Here is a 16,823-nt window from a genome sequence, read left to right on the forward strand (position 1 = left end):
GGGCAGCGTAGAAATTTGTTTATTTCAGAAATTCTGTTTACAAGGGTTTGGAATTGCTTTTTCCTTCTTTTATATACAGTGGCTTATTTCCCTCGAGCGTTTTCAGCAGTGTTTCGCTTAGGCAGTACAGGCAGCACTTTACAGTTTAGACTAGCTCCTGTGTTGTTTTTTGTGGTTTTTGCTTATTTTTATTATTTAATTTTTTTAAATTTTTGTTCTTCTGTTATGAATGAATGAGATGAGCCAACAGGGTAATAAGCGAGACCTATAAACATGGAAGTTAATAAACTTAATGTGAGGTAAATGTTCCCACTACTCATATCTGGAAAGGAGTTAACGTTGCTGTTGAACGACGGAGATTATGTGAAAATGTTGTGTAGAAAAGGTCATTTGACTCTGCTTCATTGTCCTCTTTCATTGCGTTCACGACAATGTTGATGGAAATGCTGTTCTTTTGTTAAGCTGTTTATTCCATAAAAAAGTGTGTGCTTAAAGCTGGCTGAGATACTTATCTATGGAATCATAAGTCATGTTAGTTTACTAGTATTGCAGTTACCAACAACTTTTGAATTATTTTGCATTGTTTACTTGAAAGAGGATGTTTTGTAGTCATAGCCAAGATTTTAATTGGAGAATGCTTCTTGCTGCACTGACCAGAATAAATATAATAATTGAAGATAACATAGAAGTGGACTTGATAATATAGCTCATATTTAACAAGTTATTAGAAGCTACCTTTAATACAAGTGCCTTTCTCATGAAAACGTGGCACTAGATCCAAAGAAGGGTAAGAAATTCAGAGGGAAGTGAGGTATAGAATTAAAAGAATCACAGAATGGTTTGGTTTGGAAGGGACTTTAGTTCTTTAGTTCTAACCCCCCCTCCTGTGGGCAGGGACACCTTCCACTAGACCAGGTTGCTCAAATCCCTGTCCAGTCTGGCCTTGAATGCTTCCAGGGATGGAGCATCCACAGCTTCTATGAGCAACCTATTCAAGTGTTTAACCATCTTCATGGTGAAGAATTTCTTCCTTACATCTAATCCAAATCTACTTTGTTTCAGTTTAAAGCCATTATGCCTTGTCCTGTTACTACATGCCCTTGTAAGAAGACCCTCCCCATCTTTCCAGTAGCCCCCCTTTAGGTACTGGAAGGCTGCTGTAAGGTCTCCCTGGAGCCTCCTCTTCTCCAGGCAGAACAACCCGAACTCTCTCAGCCTGTCTTCAGAGGAGAAGTGCTCCAGCCCTCTGATCATCTTTGTGGATTCCTCTGGACCCTCTCCAACAGGTCCATGTCTTTCTTGTGTTGTGGGCCCCAGAGGTGAACACAGTACTGCAGGTGGAGTCTCTCAAAAGTAGAGGGGGACAATCACCTCCCTTGACCTGCTGGTCATGCTTGTTTTGATGCAGCCCAGGATACAGTTGGCTTTCTGGACTGGAAGTGCACATTGTCCTGTCATGTTGAACTTCTCATCAAGCAACATACCCAAGTCCTTTTTGTCAGGGCTGCTCTCAGTCCACCCGGCCTGTGTTTGTGGTTGGGATTGCCTCAATCCATATGCAGGACCCGGCACTTTGCCTTGTGGAACTTCATGAAGTTCACATGGGCCCACTTCTCAAGCTTGTCCAGGTCCCTCTGAATGTCATCCCTTCCCTCCCATTGGCTGCACTACACAGCTTGGTGTCATTGGCAAGCTTGCTGAGGGTGCACTTGGTCCTGCCGTCCATGTCACTGACAAAGAGATTAAATAGCACTGGTCCCAGTACTGACCTGTGAGGAACACTGCTTGTCACAACTCTTTGAGGGCAGCCATCCAGCCAGTTCCTTCTCCACTGAGTGGTCCATCTGTTGAATCCATGACTTTTCCGTTTAGAGACTAGGATGTTGTGTGGGACAGCATCAGATACTTTGCACAAGTTGAGGTAGATTATGTCAGTTGTTCTTCCCATATCCAGCAATGCTGTAACCCCATTGTAGAAGACCACCAATATTTTTCAGACGTGATTTGCCCTTGGTGAAGCCACACTGCCCGTCACCAATCAAGGAATCTCCTTATTTTTCATGTGCCTTAGTGTAGTTTCCAGAGGGATCCTGCTCCATGATCTTGTTGGGCACAGAGGTGAGACTAACTGGCCTGTAGTCCCCCAGGTATTGCTCTTTTCCCTTTATAAAAATGGGGGTTATGTTGCCCCTTTTCCAGTCAGTGAGAGCTTAACTGAACTGCCACAACTTCTCAACTATGATGGATAGTGGCTTTGCAGCTTCAGCTGCCAGTTCCCTCAGGACATATGGATGCATCACAGGTGATTGAAACCTCAGTCTTCCTCTTTCCTTCCCTTCTCAGTGATTGTGCCTGCAGTCACTTGAATGTATTAGTTACTTTCTTGTTTGAAGCAAAAGCTCTATCAGACAGCTGAAGATTTGCAGTTGCTTGTGGCAACTGCAGTCCAGTCTGAGCAGCTGGTGGCCTGCAGTGCCTTGAAGGTTGTTTAGAATTGGTGAAGTAGATGCTGTTTGCTCAAATTTGTTTGAAGAACTTAGTGAGGAACTTCATACACTTAGATAATTTCTAACACATTTGTAATATTAAGCTTACTCACAATCTAAAGCATTGTAGGCAATAATGGCACAGCCACATTTTGTACAATCAACCTGCCACTCTGTAGATAATTGGCCTGGAAATCAGGAGGAGTTGTTTTATTTCCACGTACAGCTTGATGTACTTTAAAAGCACATCTCCAGCTTCCTGGAAGAGTGGACTGCCCAGTTGAAAATAGGTATAAGTATATACAACTAGTTCTTGCAAAGAGTCATGTTCCTACTGGAACTGTGTTGCTGACCAAGAAGATTCTGTTAACTTTTTGAAAGAAGAAATTACTTATTTTTACTTAAAGTGACTCCTGAGAGGGAGGGTAAGATGGCTGGAAAAGGGAGTGTGTGCTATTTGTGTATGGTAGTTTAGTAAAGAAGGCATGGGTTTCAAGATCGAATTTTTTATACCTCTGTCCATGTACTTGGTCACTAGTCTGATAGAATTTTTAAAATGCACTTTTAATAATGTTGACAATGAAAATATCATTTTTTCTAGATGTAGACAAAAATACTGTGAAAAGTAGTACTAAGTCTACAAAAAGAAGCTCTACTGGTGAAGATGAAATTCCTAAGAAAAAATCAAAGAAGAACAAGAAACACAAAAGCAAGAAGAAGAAGAAAAAGAAGAAGAAAAGGAAGAAAGAGAAAAAGCATAAAAAGCAGCCAAAGGAGTCAAAGTTGAGTACACATCATGGAGATCATGGAGATTTGCAGCCTGTTTCTCACTTGATGCCAGAGAAATCAAGCTCCAAATTGAGTGTACAGCATGGAGGATTTGGAGATACGGATCCGACTGTCCACGTGCAGCCAGAAGAACTGTCCTTAAAAGCAAATGAGGAGTTTGATAGACAAGCTGCAGGACTTGTTTCTGATTTAAGAACTGATTCTCAGCAATCTACAGAAAATCTTGGAAGTGAGAAGGGGACTTTGTGTGCAACAAATCCTCCACTTAATTTAGAAGGCAGCCAATCTGGTATCCAAGAGAATGCTAGTATAACTGAAATTTGCACTAGAGAAGAACAAATTAAACAGTCTCATGGAACTATTTATTTTAGAGCTGTTAATGTGAGTGAAAAGGGTGTTCTTGTTGATACTGGAAATGATACTTCATCTAGCATCCCGTTGGGAGTAACCAATAAATCTGAAATTCAGAAAGATTCAGCAGCAACTCTACCTTCAGAGGTAATAGAAGCACTAAAAGGTTCAGAAGTTATTCTGAAATCTAAAGGCACTGGGGAAGTACAAGCTTTGGATACAGCTCTTGAGTCTGAGACCATGGAGGTGTTGAAATATTCAGACACATCTCTACAATCTGTGGCACAGGGAGGAGCAAAAGTGTTAGAAGCGATTTCAGAATCTGTGGCTTTGGCAAGTGGTGTGACAACAATTCCTGAATCTGCAAATCAGACAGATCTGAATACTGTGAAGGTAGCTCACACGGCTGTGGCCGTAGAAGTGAAAATTCCAGAAGCAACTGAAAAATGTCTGCATATGGGAAATCTGGAAAGATCATTGGAATTAGGGGGTGTGAGCAGAACTTTGGAGACAACCCTGAAGCCCTCAGTTACATCTGATAAGTTGAGAGTAATGCAATGCAGCCCTGTGGAGAGTTCGAGTGTCTTGAAGGCAGATGTATCTCTGCAACATCCTGTAGAAATACCTGCAGCAACTGCTGTGACCCAAGTGGAAACAAAAAGTGCCAAAATACCTCTGGAACCAGGAGCTGTTACAAAAGTGAAGGATATTGAACCAGCTAGAAGCTCTGTGCACATGGAAGAAGCTCTTCAGCCGGTTGCTGTAGTGAAGGTGAAAACTTCTGAAACAATCATTGAACCTCTGGGTGTTAAAGCAACAGATATCAAAGCAGCTCAAGAATGTCTGCAAGTTGAAGTAGTTAAAGGTGTGGAAGGCACCACTGATCCTGCAACAGTGCTGAATGCATTAATCTTGACTGAAACAGGAAATGTGCATAGAACACAGCAGTCTGCAGTTTCAGCAGAATTGAAAGATGTGAATGTGGTTGCAGAGGCAAAAGATTTAAGAGCAACTTTACAGCCCGTTGCAGTTGGGCAGACCTTTCCTCAAACAACTCCAGGCATTCAGATGGTGGAGAGTTTTAAAGGTCCACGAGCAACTGTGGAAGCTGCAGCACTAACAGCAGTGAAAGATCGAGAAACAAGTCAGGCTACTCTGCAACTGGAAAATACTAATGCTTCCAAAATTTCAGAATCTACTGTCAAACCTGTAGCTGTAATAGAGGCAAAAGATTCAGAAGGTACTTCATTACTGAGACAACCAGAGGAGCGTGAATCAAATGTGAGAGGTTTGGAAGTGACTCCGCTGTCCTGGCAGACAGATAGGAAAGGTCCAGATTCATCTGTGGTGTCAAAAAGTTCAGAAATAAATCTAGATAGCATGGCAGGAATAGAAGCAGGCTCAGGTGCTCGTCTCCTAGCTATGCAAGCCAGATATGTAAGACTGGTGAAGAATTTAGAAACAACTGTAAGACCCGTAGCAGAGACAGAAAGGAAAGCTTCAGAAGCAGACCTTGGTAGAGCTAGGGCAGAGATGAAGACTGCGTCATCACACCTGCACATGAAAGGTGTGAGAGGTTTAGGAGATCCAGCGTCTGTAGGTATGGCAAATATACAAGCTTTGGAAGCAGTCTTGCAGCCTGGAACCCTGACAGTTGCAAAGGGCTTTGGAGAAAATGTGCTTTCTGAAGCCAGAACAGGTGACAAAGTCTTGGAAGCAAGTCCAGGAGTTTTTACCTTAGAAGAAAGGTCAGAAAGGACTCCTGAATCTGTGGTTGCACATGCAAGCATAGCACCAGTTAGAGAGTTTGAGGCATTAGCAGGAATGATGCATTTGAAAACTACACCAGAGAGAGAGTCAAAACATTCTGAAACAGGTGCAGAACCTCCTGGTGCAAGCACAACAAAGAAATCCATTGTTCCACAGTCTCAGGTCATGACACATACAAGAACTTCACAAACTGAGGTTGTAGGGGACATAAGGGATTCTGAACTAGCTACCAGTTCTGCCAGTGTAGAAGTGAAAGGTTTAGACAACTCATTGGAAGTTGAGGCAGTTTCAGAGGTAAAAGATGTGGAAGCACAATTGAAAACTTCACCCTTACACATGAAAAATTTGGAAATGGCTGAAACAAGGACGCTAATGCAAGGGTTGGAAAGAACATTGGCGTCTGAGGTGGTTAGAGAGATCAGGCACTCTCAAGTTGCTCCAGAATATCCAAACAAAGCAGAGTTGAGGAGCCAAGAAGCAGTGCTAGAACCTGTGCAAACAGTGATGGTACAAACTTCAGAAACAAGTTCAAAATCTGCACAGGAACAAATAATAGGTCATTCAGAAACAGTATTAGAGTCTTTCCCTGGAGTGGAATTAAAAACGATAACATCAGAAGTGACGACAGAAGGGAGAAACTTGAAAGGAACTCTGGAATCCAATATTTTGACAGATGTGAGAACTCAGGGATCTACTGCAGAATATGCAATTGCAACAAGGAGGGAAAGCACACAAAAAAATGAGCTCTCACTCACCAACTTAAAAGATTTGTCTGCAACAGAGATGAAAGGTTCTGAAAGAGTTGAAGAGACTGAGGTACACATGGATATCCAAGGTTTGGAAACTTCTGAAGAGTCTGGAGATGTGGGAGTGATGAATGTTTTAGGTTATGCTTCAGAAGCTGTTCCAGAAGCTTTGCACACTGAAAAGCAAGAACATTTGCAAGCAGTTCTAGAAGCAAAACCTACTGCGGAATGGAAGAGTACAGAAGCAGCTCCAGAAATCTTGAATACTGCTGAAATTGAAACTTCTGATGCAGTTCCCAAACCAGGGGATGTGAAAGATGCAGAAACAATGCTGGAATGTGAAGCAGCGGCAGAAGTACAGTATGCAGAAGGAGTGCAGAGTCAACAAATGGAGGACATGAGATTTCTTGGTCAAGCTCAGGAATGCAAGATAGTGGTTGAGAAAGATGCAGAGCAAATTTCAGCATCTGAGTCTTTAATAACAGAAACAGTTTTTAGTTCTTCACATGCAGCAGATGAAAAAGATTCAACAGGGACTGAACAATTGGAAGCAGTTCCAACTCATGTGGCAGAAATGAAAGATTTGGAAACAGCACCTCTTCCTGAGACTGTAGAGCTGAAAGGTGCAGAAGCAGCTGTGGGTTTGGAGGCAGAGACAAAAGATTTGGAAGCAGCTTTAGCACCTGAGACTGTTACAGGAGTTCCTGTGCTTGCAGCAGAGACAAGCCAGTCTGAAGTCATTCCAGAGGCTGAGGCTGTCAAAGAAGCAACTCCAGAAGAGGAGTCAGAGAAAAGAGATTCAGAAACATCTGATGTGCAGCCTGATGTGGCGGCACGAATGAAGGAGACTCTGATGAGACTTGAGAAGGTTATTGAAAAAAGCAGCCATAGAAGCAGTGATAAAAAACATGATGCAAAGAAACAAAAAAGGAGTCGCTCCAAGTCTCAGTCCAGGTCTAGGAAGCGGAAGAAAAAATCACGGTCGCGTTCTACTTCCAGGCGTTTGACCTCTAAAAGAGCACGTTCTAGGAGCAGAAACTATTCAGATTCCAGAAAAAAGCATTCCAAATCTAGATCCCCATCTGTGGAGAAGAGAGAGAGAAGAGTGTCTTCACGGAGGTCCAGACGCAGACGTTCCAGGTCATCTGATCACTACAGGTCTAAATCCAGATCAGCAGAAAAGAGAGGGAGCCGATTGTCCTCTGGGAGATCCAGACGCAGACGTTCCAGGTCATCTGACCGCTACAGGTCTAAATCCAGATCAGTGGAAAAGCGACTGTCTTCCCGAAGGTCCAGACGTAGACGTTCCAGGTCTTCTGACCGCTACAGATCTAAGTCAAGGTCGGTGGAAATTCGACTGTCCTCTAGAAGATCCGGACGCAGACATTCCAGGTCTTCTGACCGTTACAGGTCTAAGTCCAGGTCAGTGGAAAAGCGACTGTCCTCTAGAAGGTGTGGGCGCAGACGTTCCAGGTCTTCTGACCGCTACAGGTCTAAGTCCAGGTCAGTGGAGAAGCGACTGTCCTCTCGAAGATCTGGGCGCAGACATTCCAGATCCTCTGACCGCTACAGGTCTAAGTCCAGGTCAGTGGAAAAGCGACTGTCCTCTCGAAGATCTGGTCGCAGACGTTCCAGGTCATCTGACTGCTACAGGTCTAAATCACGGTCAGTGGAAAAGAGGGGGAGCAGGTTGTCTCCCTGGAGATCCCGCCGCAGACGTTCCAGGTCCTCTGACCATTCTAAATCTAGATCCAGGTCTTCAGAAAAGAGAGGGGGCAAAGAATACTCGTGGAGGTTCAGGCACAGAGGGTCTGGTTCCTCTGATCGTTCAAAATCTAGGTCAAGATCTCTTGAGAAGAGAGGTCGGAAGACGTCTCTGCGGAGGTCTAAACGTCAGCGCTCGAAGTCCTCTGACCGTTACAAGTCTAGATCCAGATCAATAGAAAAAAGAGATCGAAAGCAATCATCACGGAAGTCTAAACGTCAGCGCTCAAAGTCGTCTGACCGTTACAAGTCTAGATCCAAATCGGTGGAAAAAAAGAAGGAGTCCTCACGAAAATCTAAGCGTCGCCGCTCGAAATCTTCTGAACGTTACAAGTCTAGATCTAGGTCTGTTGAAAAAAAGCGCAAGGAATCTTCAAAAAAATCCAAAAGGAAACGTTCGAAGTCCTCTGATAGTGTTAAGTCCAGGTCCAAATCTATAGAAAAAAAAGAGAGTAAGTTATCTTCAGTAAAGTGCAGTAGCAAGCATGTGGAGTCTTCTGAACCTCAGGAGTCAACCATATGTCTTGAAAAAAATGTTCCTGAACCATCTTCTGCAAGTGAAGGCAGGTGCTCCAAATCCTCTAATGGTCCCATGTCAGTAGCTTTGCCTGTTGAAACAGTAAATGGTCCAGAGCTTCCGCCAGCATCTGAAAGTGGATTTTACAAAACTTTTGATGGTCTTGAGAAAAGCTCCTCATCTGAAGAAACAATGGGTCTGCAGCCTTCTGTGATGTCTGAACTTGATAGCTCCAAGACGTCAGATGACCAGGAATTGAGATCCATGCCTGTGGAAAAAACACAGGTCTCAGAGCTCTCTCTGACATCTGAAAATGGATCGACTGCACAAGCAGCGGCTCTGGAGTCTTCATCATTGCCTGAACTTGCGTATTCCACGCCCAAGTCAAGGTCCTCGTCTGTTGAAAAAGGAGGAGATCCAGAAACTTCTTTGGTAACAGAATTTCAACTCTCTGCTTCCCATGAAAATGAGTTGAGATCTCTCAAAGAAATAGAGGGCCCAGATCCTCTTCTGACACTTGAAAGGGGATGCTCTGTATCTTCTGATGATTACAAGACAACCTCCTTGTCTTCTGGAAAAACAGAGGTTCAGAGATCTTTGCTGGTACCTGAAAGTGTACTTTCTGGCTTGTCCGAGGGTCATGAATTGAGATATATGCCCGCTGAAAAAACAGAGCTTCAGGAGTTTTTGCAAGGACGTGAAAGTGAACCTTCTGAGTTGACTGACAGCCTTGAGACAAGGTCTTTTGAAACAGTAGAGACTAAAAAATCATCTCCAGTGCCTGAAGTTACATGCTCTGCATTCCCTAATGTGTGTGAGTCAGCCTCTTTGCCTGTTGAAGAGGGCCAGGTGCAGGAGCCTTCTCTGATTTCTGACAGTGAATGCTTCAAGTCTCCTGTTGGACATGAATCAGGATCCAGCTTTGCAGGACAAATAGAGGAGCCTCTGTTGATGTCTGAAGGTGGCTCCTTTAAGTCACCTGATGAAAATGAACACAGATCTTTATCTATTGAAACGGCAAAAGCTCCAGATGTTTCCCTGACATCCGTGTGTGTTTCTGTTGAGATCTCAGATGACCTGAATTCACTGTCAGCTTTTGAAAAAACGCAGGGAGTTGTATTGACAACTGCAGGACAGAGCCACAAGTCTTCTGAAGTTCCTGAGTCCAGATTGTCTGTTGAAAAAGATGTAGGTGGTCCAGCACACTCACAAGAAATTGATGGCTCTGAATCTTCTGAAGTGCATGAATTGAGATACCTGCCTGCTGGAAAAATAGAAGGTGCGGGGTCTTTCTTGATGTCCAAAAGTGGAATTTCTGTGTGCCATGATGACCATAAATCAGAACACGGTTACTTGGAGAAGACAGAAGGTGCAGAACTGTCGTTGGCATCTGAGCTTAGGTGTTCTGTCTTTCCTGAAGGTTATGAATTGACATCCACTGCAGTTGAAAAAATTGAAATACAGAAACCTCTCCCACTGCAAAATGAGTTCTCCAAGTCTGCTGATATTTGTGAACCAGTAGGTGCACCTACTGAAAAGCCACAGGCCCCAGTGACTTCTCTGACATCTGAAGGTGGACTTCTCCTCTTGTCTGATAGTAATGAATTGAGACCTATCCCTGCTGAAGAAGTAGAGGTGCGAAAGTCATCTTTGCCCTCTGAACTGAAATGCATTGCATCCCCTGATGGCCACAAGTTGAAATCTGCCTATGAGGAAGAAATACAGGTGCAGGAGCCACCTCTGATACTGGAAAGCAGATGTTCTGTTTCTTCTGATGATCATGAGCTGACATCCACTCCTCTTCAAAAAGCTGAGGTAGAGGAGACTTCTCAAATATCTGAAAGCGAACACACAATAGCGCTTGACGGCCCGGAGTTGACATCAACGCCTGCTGATAAAACAGAGATGCGGCAACTTTATCAGATGTCTGAAGGAACGTGTTCGTTGTCTATTGAGAACCAGGAGTTGCGGTCACTCCCTGTTGAAAAGGTAGAAATGCAAGAGCTTGTTCTGATGTCCAAAAATGAATATGAGTTGAGATCTAGCTCTCCTGAAAAGGTAGAGGTACAGGAGGCTTCTGTAGTGCCTGGCAATGAATATGCTGTGTCTTCTGAAAGTCATGAATTGCCACCTTCCTGTGCTGAAAAAACAGAGGTACAGGAGTATTCTCTGCTGTCTGAAAATGAGTATGCTGTATCTCCTGAGGGCCAGGAGATGACGGCCAGCCCAGCTGAAAAAGGGGTGCAGGAGCCTTCTCTTATATCTGACAGTGAATATACCATCTTCCCTGAAGGCCAAGGATTACAGTCTACCATTGCTGAAAAAACAATCATGCAGGAGCCTTCACTAATATCGGACAGTCAATATGCTGCATATCCTGAAGGTCAGGAGTTGCTCTCTGCTGTTACTGAGAAAACAGAGGTGCAGGAGCGTTCTTTGCTGTCTGAAAATGAATATGCTGTATCCCCAGAGGACCGTGATTTGAGATCCAGTCCTCTTGAAAAAGAAGAAATGGAGGAACCTTCTGAAACGTCTGAAAGTGAAAGTTCAACGTCCACTGATAGCCAGGAGTTGCAGTCTACTGTTGTTGGAAAAACAGAGGTGCAGGAGCTGTCTTTGTCTGAAGGTGAATGTACCATGTCCCCTGAAAGTCAGGAGCTGCAGTCTAGCCCTGCTGAAAAGGTAGAGGCTAGGGAGCCTTCTCTGACATCTGAAAATGAACGTGCTCTGTCTCCTGAAGAGTATGAATCAAGATTGCCTCATGCAGAGAAAACAGAGGATATGGATTCTTCTTTGATACCTGAAAATGACCACGTTATGTCTTTTGAGAGCCAGGAGGTAAGATTCACCGCTGTCCAAAAAGCAGATGAGCAAGAGCTTTCTCCAACACCTGAAAACGAACATGCAGCATCCCCTGATGACCAGGAGTTGAGAAAAGTTGGCAGTCTTGAACCCTTGGCACTAAATGATACAGCTTCCATGTCCCCAGATGACAGTGACTTGAAATCGACTCCTGTTGAAAAAATGAATGATGCAATGCCTTCTTTAATTCCTGAAAGTGGGTGCTTCGTGTCCCCTGATGGCTACAGAATGAAATCTGGCCCTGGTGAAGAAACCGGAGATCCAGAGACCCCTTTGGTATCTGAACGTAGACATTCCACATCCTCGTATCAGGAAGGTCCTGAGCTGCAATCTCCCATGGAGGAAGAGGGTCTAGAGTCCTCTTTGACTTCTGAACACAGACGATCTGTGTCCCCTGAGGACCATGACCAGAGATCTACCATAGATGAAGAAATGGATGATGTGGAGCCCTCTTTGACATCTGAACGCAGGCGCTCCATGTCCCCTGATGAACATGAGTCAAGATCTAGCATTGGTGAAGAAGGAGAGTATCTGGAGCAGCCTTTGACAACGGAACGTAGATGCTCTGTGTCTTCTGATGAGCGTGAGTCAAGGTCTTCTGCTGGGGAAGAGGTAGAGGATGCAGAACCCTCCTTGACAGCTGAACGAAGAGACTCTGTGTCCTCTGATGAGCATGAGTCAAGGTCTACTGCTGGTGAAGATGTAGAAGATGGGGAGACCTCTTTCACAGCTGAACGTAGACACTCCACGTCTTCTGATGACCGTGAGTCAAGGTCTACAACTGGTGAAGAAGCAGAGGATTTAGACGACTCTTTGGCAGCTGAACATAGACGGTCTGTGTCTCCTGATGGACGTGAGTCAAGGTCAACTACTGGTGAAGAAGCAGAGGACCAGGAACTGTCTTTGACAGCTGAACGTAGACACTCCACATCCTCAGATGAACATGAGTCGAGGTCTACCGCTGGTGAAGATGCAGAGGATGTGGAACCATTGACAGCTGAACGAAGAGATTCCACATCGTCAGATGAGCGTGAGTCAAGGTCTACCACTGGTGAAGAAGCAGAGGATATGGAGCAGTCTTTGACAACTGAACACAGAGGTTCCACATCCCCTGATGGGCATGAATCAAGGTCTACCACTGGTGAAGAAGCAGATGATGCAGAACCCTCCTTGACAGCTGAACAAAGAGATTCTTCATCATCAGATGAGCATGAGTCAGGGTCTTCCAGTGGTGAAGAGGGTGAGGATGCAGAGCCCTCTTTGGAAGATGAAGATAAACAGGATTCTATGCCTCTTGAGAGGTCGGAGGAACAGGATTCTTCCTTTATAGCTGAAAGTAGGCGTTCTGAGTCTTCTGAACGTGAAAAATCTAGATCCAAGTCTGTTGATAAAGCATCTGACAAGGAGTCTCCACGAAGGTCTATAAGCAGACACTCAAAATCTCCTACTCACCAAAAAAGTCGATCCACATCTGTTGAAAAAGCAGCAGACAAGGAGTCTTCACGAAGATCTAGACATAGACGTTCCAGTAGATCCATATCTGTTGAAAAAACAGCAGACAAAGAGTGTTCGCGGAGGTCAAGACACAGACGCTCGAGGTCCACTGCTCACCAAAGGAGTCGATCGACATCTGTTGAAAAAGCGACGGACAAAGAGTCTTCGCGGAGGTCTAGACGTAGACGCTCGAGGTCCACTGCTCGCCAAAGGAGTCGATCAAAATCTATTGAAAAAGCAGCAGACAAAGAATCTTCACGGAGGTCCAGAAGCAGACGCTCCAGGTCTTCTCAACGCAGATCACAGAGATATGATACAGAATCTCGTTCTAGACGGAATCGCTCCAGATCAGCAACACGGAGAAGAGCATCAAGATCAAAATCTAATCGTCGCTCTCGTTCTAGCTCTTTGTCACGTTCAAGGCATAGAAGGAGGAGTAGGTCAAGGTCAGCATCAAGAAGGCGGCGTTCTTTATCAAGGGACAGACGTAAGAGATCACAGAGAAATAGATCAAGATCTACTGACAGAAGAAGGAGGAGATCAGATTCAAGAGATCGTAGAATATCACTCAGATTACGGAGCAGGAGTCGAACACCTATTCGTCAAAGGCGATCAAGGTCAAGAGGAAGACGACGGAGCTCTAGTAGGTCACCAGTTCGACTACGGCGATCCAGATCTTCAGGAAGAAGAAGATACAGCAGATCACCTGATCGTCGTAGGTCGAGGTCATCAGAGTTTTCAGTCAGGTCACCTAAACGTCTCACAGACTTGGGTAAGTGATGGTTTTATTTTCAGTAGTTCTATGGCTAGGTTATATTATTTTAACACATCTTTAGTGTTCATAAGGAATTTCTTGGAAGTCGTTCTGTGTGTTACTTTTAAGCAGTGACTTCCAATAGGAACATCTATGGTGGAAATGAATCCATGCTTGCCATTTGGAAGAGAGCCTATTTACAGCAGGTTGCGTTTTGGTTATAGAGCTTTTATACAAAGCTACTCTGTTGCAGTTTTGAAGAATTCTGTTCATTCTAATGGTTAGTAGAGACCAAGTGCTGTAAACTTAACAATTTCTAGTTTTCCTGAGAACAAATTGGACATGAAAGGACATGTGAAAGTAAGCGCCAGTTGGAGAGTTCTTAGCTGTGTTGTTAGCTGTAATGCTTGTTTATCTGTTGCCATTACTCTGTTTTGCCTCTTAGCCATGATAAGAACTTAATGGAAAGGGAGACTTGTTTCTGAACATGTTCACAGACCTGGCTGCTTAGAAAATAAAAAATGCTACTGAATCATATCTTTTGTCTGTGACTGGAGAAAGAGAGGCCTTGAAGTTTCCTTAGGTAGTAAGTTACAAAAGAAGAAAAAAGATTTTTGAGAGACAAAGTCTTGCACAGTGTGTGAGGAAGCCTCTTGTTGTGGACCTCAGGTTCTGATCCTTTTAGTCCTGTCTCATAACATTATGGAAGCCCCTCTACCAGAGTAGTATTTTTGTACAGAACATAAGAATTAATGAGCATCCCTGAATTTGCCTTCATGCTTTGATTATGCAGCAAGTCTGTGTCTGTGTACTTTTGTTGCTTAATTGCTTAAGTAGTAAAGGAACATTGTCCTTTTAGGATTTTTGTAAAGCTGTATGCTTGCTTAGGGTGGTGGTAACTCATTTATTTGCAAACTGGCAGATCAAGTAAGATGTATCTTATTTTCATTCATTTTTTCTATGATAGGGCCACATGTGTTTTTGTCCTTAAAGCGAAATACTGTTTCATTAACAGTTTTGTGTGCAATTGTATTTTACGAAAGTGCGCATTTTGCTCATGTTTTCCTGTTGGTTGTAAGTAGCTTTCAGGCTATGTACTGGAGGACTTGAGGGGACTTCCTCAAGATCTTTGAAAGCTTTTCAGAGATAGCGAAGAAGTAGGGTATGGAATTTAGGGTGTCTAGAAGTAACCCAGTATTTCCAAAACAAGAATGAATCAGTGAAGTAAAATAAGCGTCAGAACTTCTGGGCTTTGGAAGATTTTGAGCGCTATAAGTTGGACTCCTGTGCTTTGTGTTGAAGTTGCAATTTCACTTGACTGTTGCGTAGAGCAAATTTGAAGAAGTCCAGAGCAACTAAGTACAATTTTAGCTATTTTCACAGGATATAAAAATGCACAGTGTGGGTAAAAATCCCGTGTTTTCTCTTTGTAATTTGTTTAGTCTGCCAGAAATGCTTATTTATTACTAAAACAGTAAATTGTAAAAATAATAATTTTTCTCTAAAATGTTTTTTTTTTTTAGACAAGGCTCAGCTACTTGAAATAGCCAAAGCTAATGCAGCTGCCATGTGTGCTAAGTCTGGTGTTCCCTTACCACCAAGCCTGATGCCTCTATTATCTCAAAAGAAAGATGACAAAGCTAATCAGAAGTCATCAAGAGATACACTAAAAGAGCTCACTGAGGTAAGAGAGATCAATGGTATCAAACCTGAAAATGAGCAAATGGGGATTTTAGGACTTCAAGGAGAGCTGTGCTTGGTTTGTGTGTAAGCTGTCTTGTGGTTTGAAGCCTTATTCTCTACAAAAGTGTTTAAGTCTTGAAAACAGGCTATTTAATTCCATGGAAATGGATGAAATCTAGTTCTTGTGCTTTTTTTTTCTGGTTTTGATGCTGTTATAATTTTCTACAAATTGGTAGTTCACCTTTCAGTCCTGTTAAAAAAAAGCTTTCACTTCTAGTTTTTGCTTCTGTGTTGTTAGTTATTTATGTTATTTCTTAGTGAAGTTCACATTGTCAAATGTTATTGCTGGATTAAAAATCTGTTGCCCACTTCACGTAGTTCTGTATATTTTAATATGCACTTTAATATAGTTTTAGAGAGTTATTGTTGCAGTTCTATCCTGTTGCACTCCAAGTCTACAAATGGGATCGTTTTGTTCTGATTGTGGGGAAAAACTTGATACTTGTCCTTTTACTATAGTAATGCCACCTAGTTAAATTTGCTAATTTCCATCTATGTTTTTTTTTTTTTTTCCCCAGAAACTAGAGAAAATTTGGGAAAAAAAAAAAGTACTGCCTTTTTTTTTTTTTTTAATTGTATATTCAGTGTGACGGTTCTGAAATATCTGTTTATGGAAGTAGCATCTGAAATTAGGCAAGGTCAAATTGCTGAAAAGTAATCTCTTAGTTGTGTGTGAGTTGATGGAAGCAGAAGTACTTGTTAGTAAAGAAGTTGAGATTGTACAGATACACTGTGCAGACACATTAAGTGGTTGTTCATGTAACCTGACCAAGATCCAGTGTAGCTGGTGCTAATCTGGAAGTCTAAAACCTGCCCCTTCCTTCCCCTTTCCAACTGTGGTAGTCTGGTGAACTACGTTCCTGTTCTGTTGAATCAGAGTTGGCCGCAGAAGCAGTCCAGGCCTGCATGACATGGTAGTGTGTCCAAGTGGAGAACCCTTCCGAAGCCTGCTCAGCTTCTTGCCAAGCTAGCTGCCTTGTCTTCCCTCTCTGCAATGTAATCTGCAAACCGTACACACTGTTTCTAATTAGTTAGGAGCCAGTTAATAACTGTAGATAATATTTTTGGTTGATTAGCTTTCCAAGTAGTGCAGGCCTTTCCTGTTGCCTAAAGAATGTGCTTCAGTCGTTGTTGGGAGGCATCTTAGTGCAGAAGAGTTCAGGAATCTTATAAAGACTAATGAGAACAGAACCATCAATGCATCCTGCTTTTTAGAGATGGAGCTACCTATTTGCTTCTTATATGCCAGCAATCAGGTCATGAACAGATCTAATTTAAAATGACATGAACTTGAACTAGAATCAAATCAGATGATGGCTTCATTTTGCTGGTATTATTTCCTCAAATATGATGTCTTCAAATGTCTTGTAAGTTTTGTGACTATACTTTTCATGAATGGGGATGTAGTAGAAGCATGATACTAATGTTCTCAAACGCATGTTGTGCTGAATAAGTTAGTTGCTACTGGTAAACACTCAGTGTAGATAACCAGAATCTGTGTAGAGTTTTTCATAATAAAATTTTAGCCTCTCTAGAATGTCATTTCC

At 43.0% G+C, this 16,823-nt stretch overlaps 1 protein-coding gene across 4 annotated transcripts in view; it reads left to right on the forward strand.

Annotated features, from left to right (window-relative positions):
* SON (SON DNA and RNA binding protein) overlaps nt 1-16,823 on the forward strand; it is a 42,359-nt gene that overhangs the window by 2,892 nt on the left and 22,644 nt on the right. For all 4 annotated transcript variants that reach the window (XM_065862531.2, XM_065862528.2, XM_071810672.1 and 1 more), the window contains 2 exons: nt 3,088-13,551; nt 15,057-15,217. In XM_065862531.2, the coding sequence (XP_065718603.1) occupies nt 3,088-13,551; nt 15,057-15,217 (10,625 nt within the window). The remainder of the gene's footprint in view (nt 1-3,087; nt 13,552-15,056; nt 15,218-16,823) is intronic.

The sequence above is a fragment of the Patagioenas fasciata genome, chromosome 1 (assembly GCF_037038585.1).
Source record: "Patagioenas fasciata isolate bPatFas1 chromosome 1, bPatFas1.hap1, whole genome shotgun sequence".
Classification (NCBI taxonomy): domain Eukaryota; kingdom Metazoa; phylum Chordata; class Aves; order Columbiformes; family Columbidae; genus Patagioenas; species Patagioenas fasciata.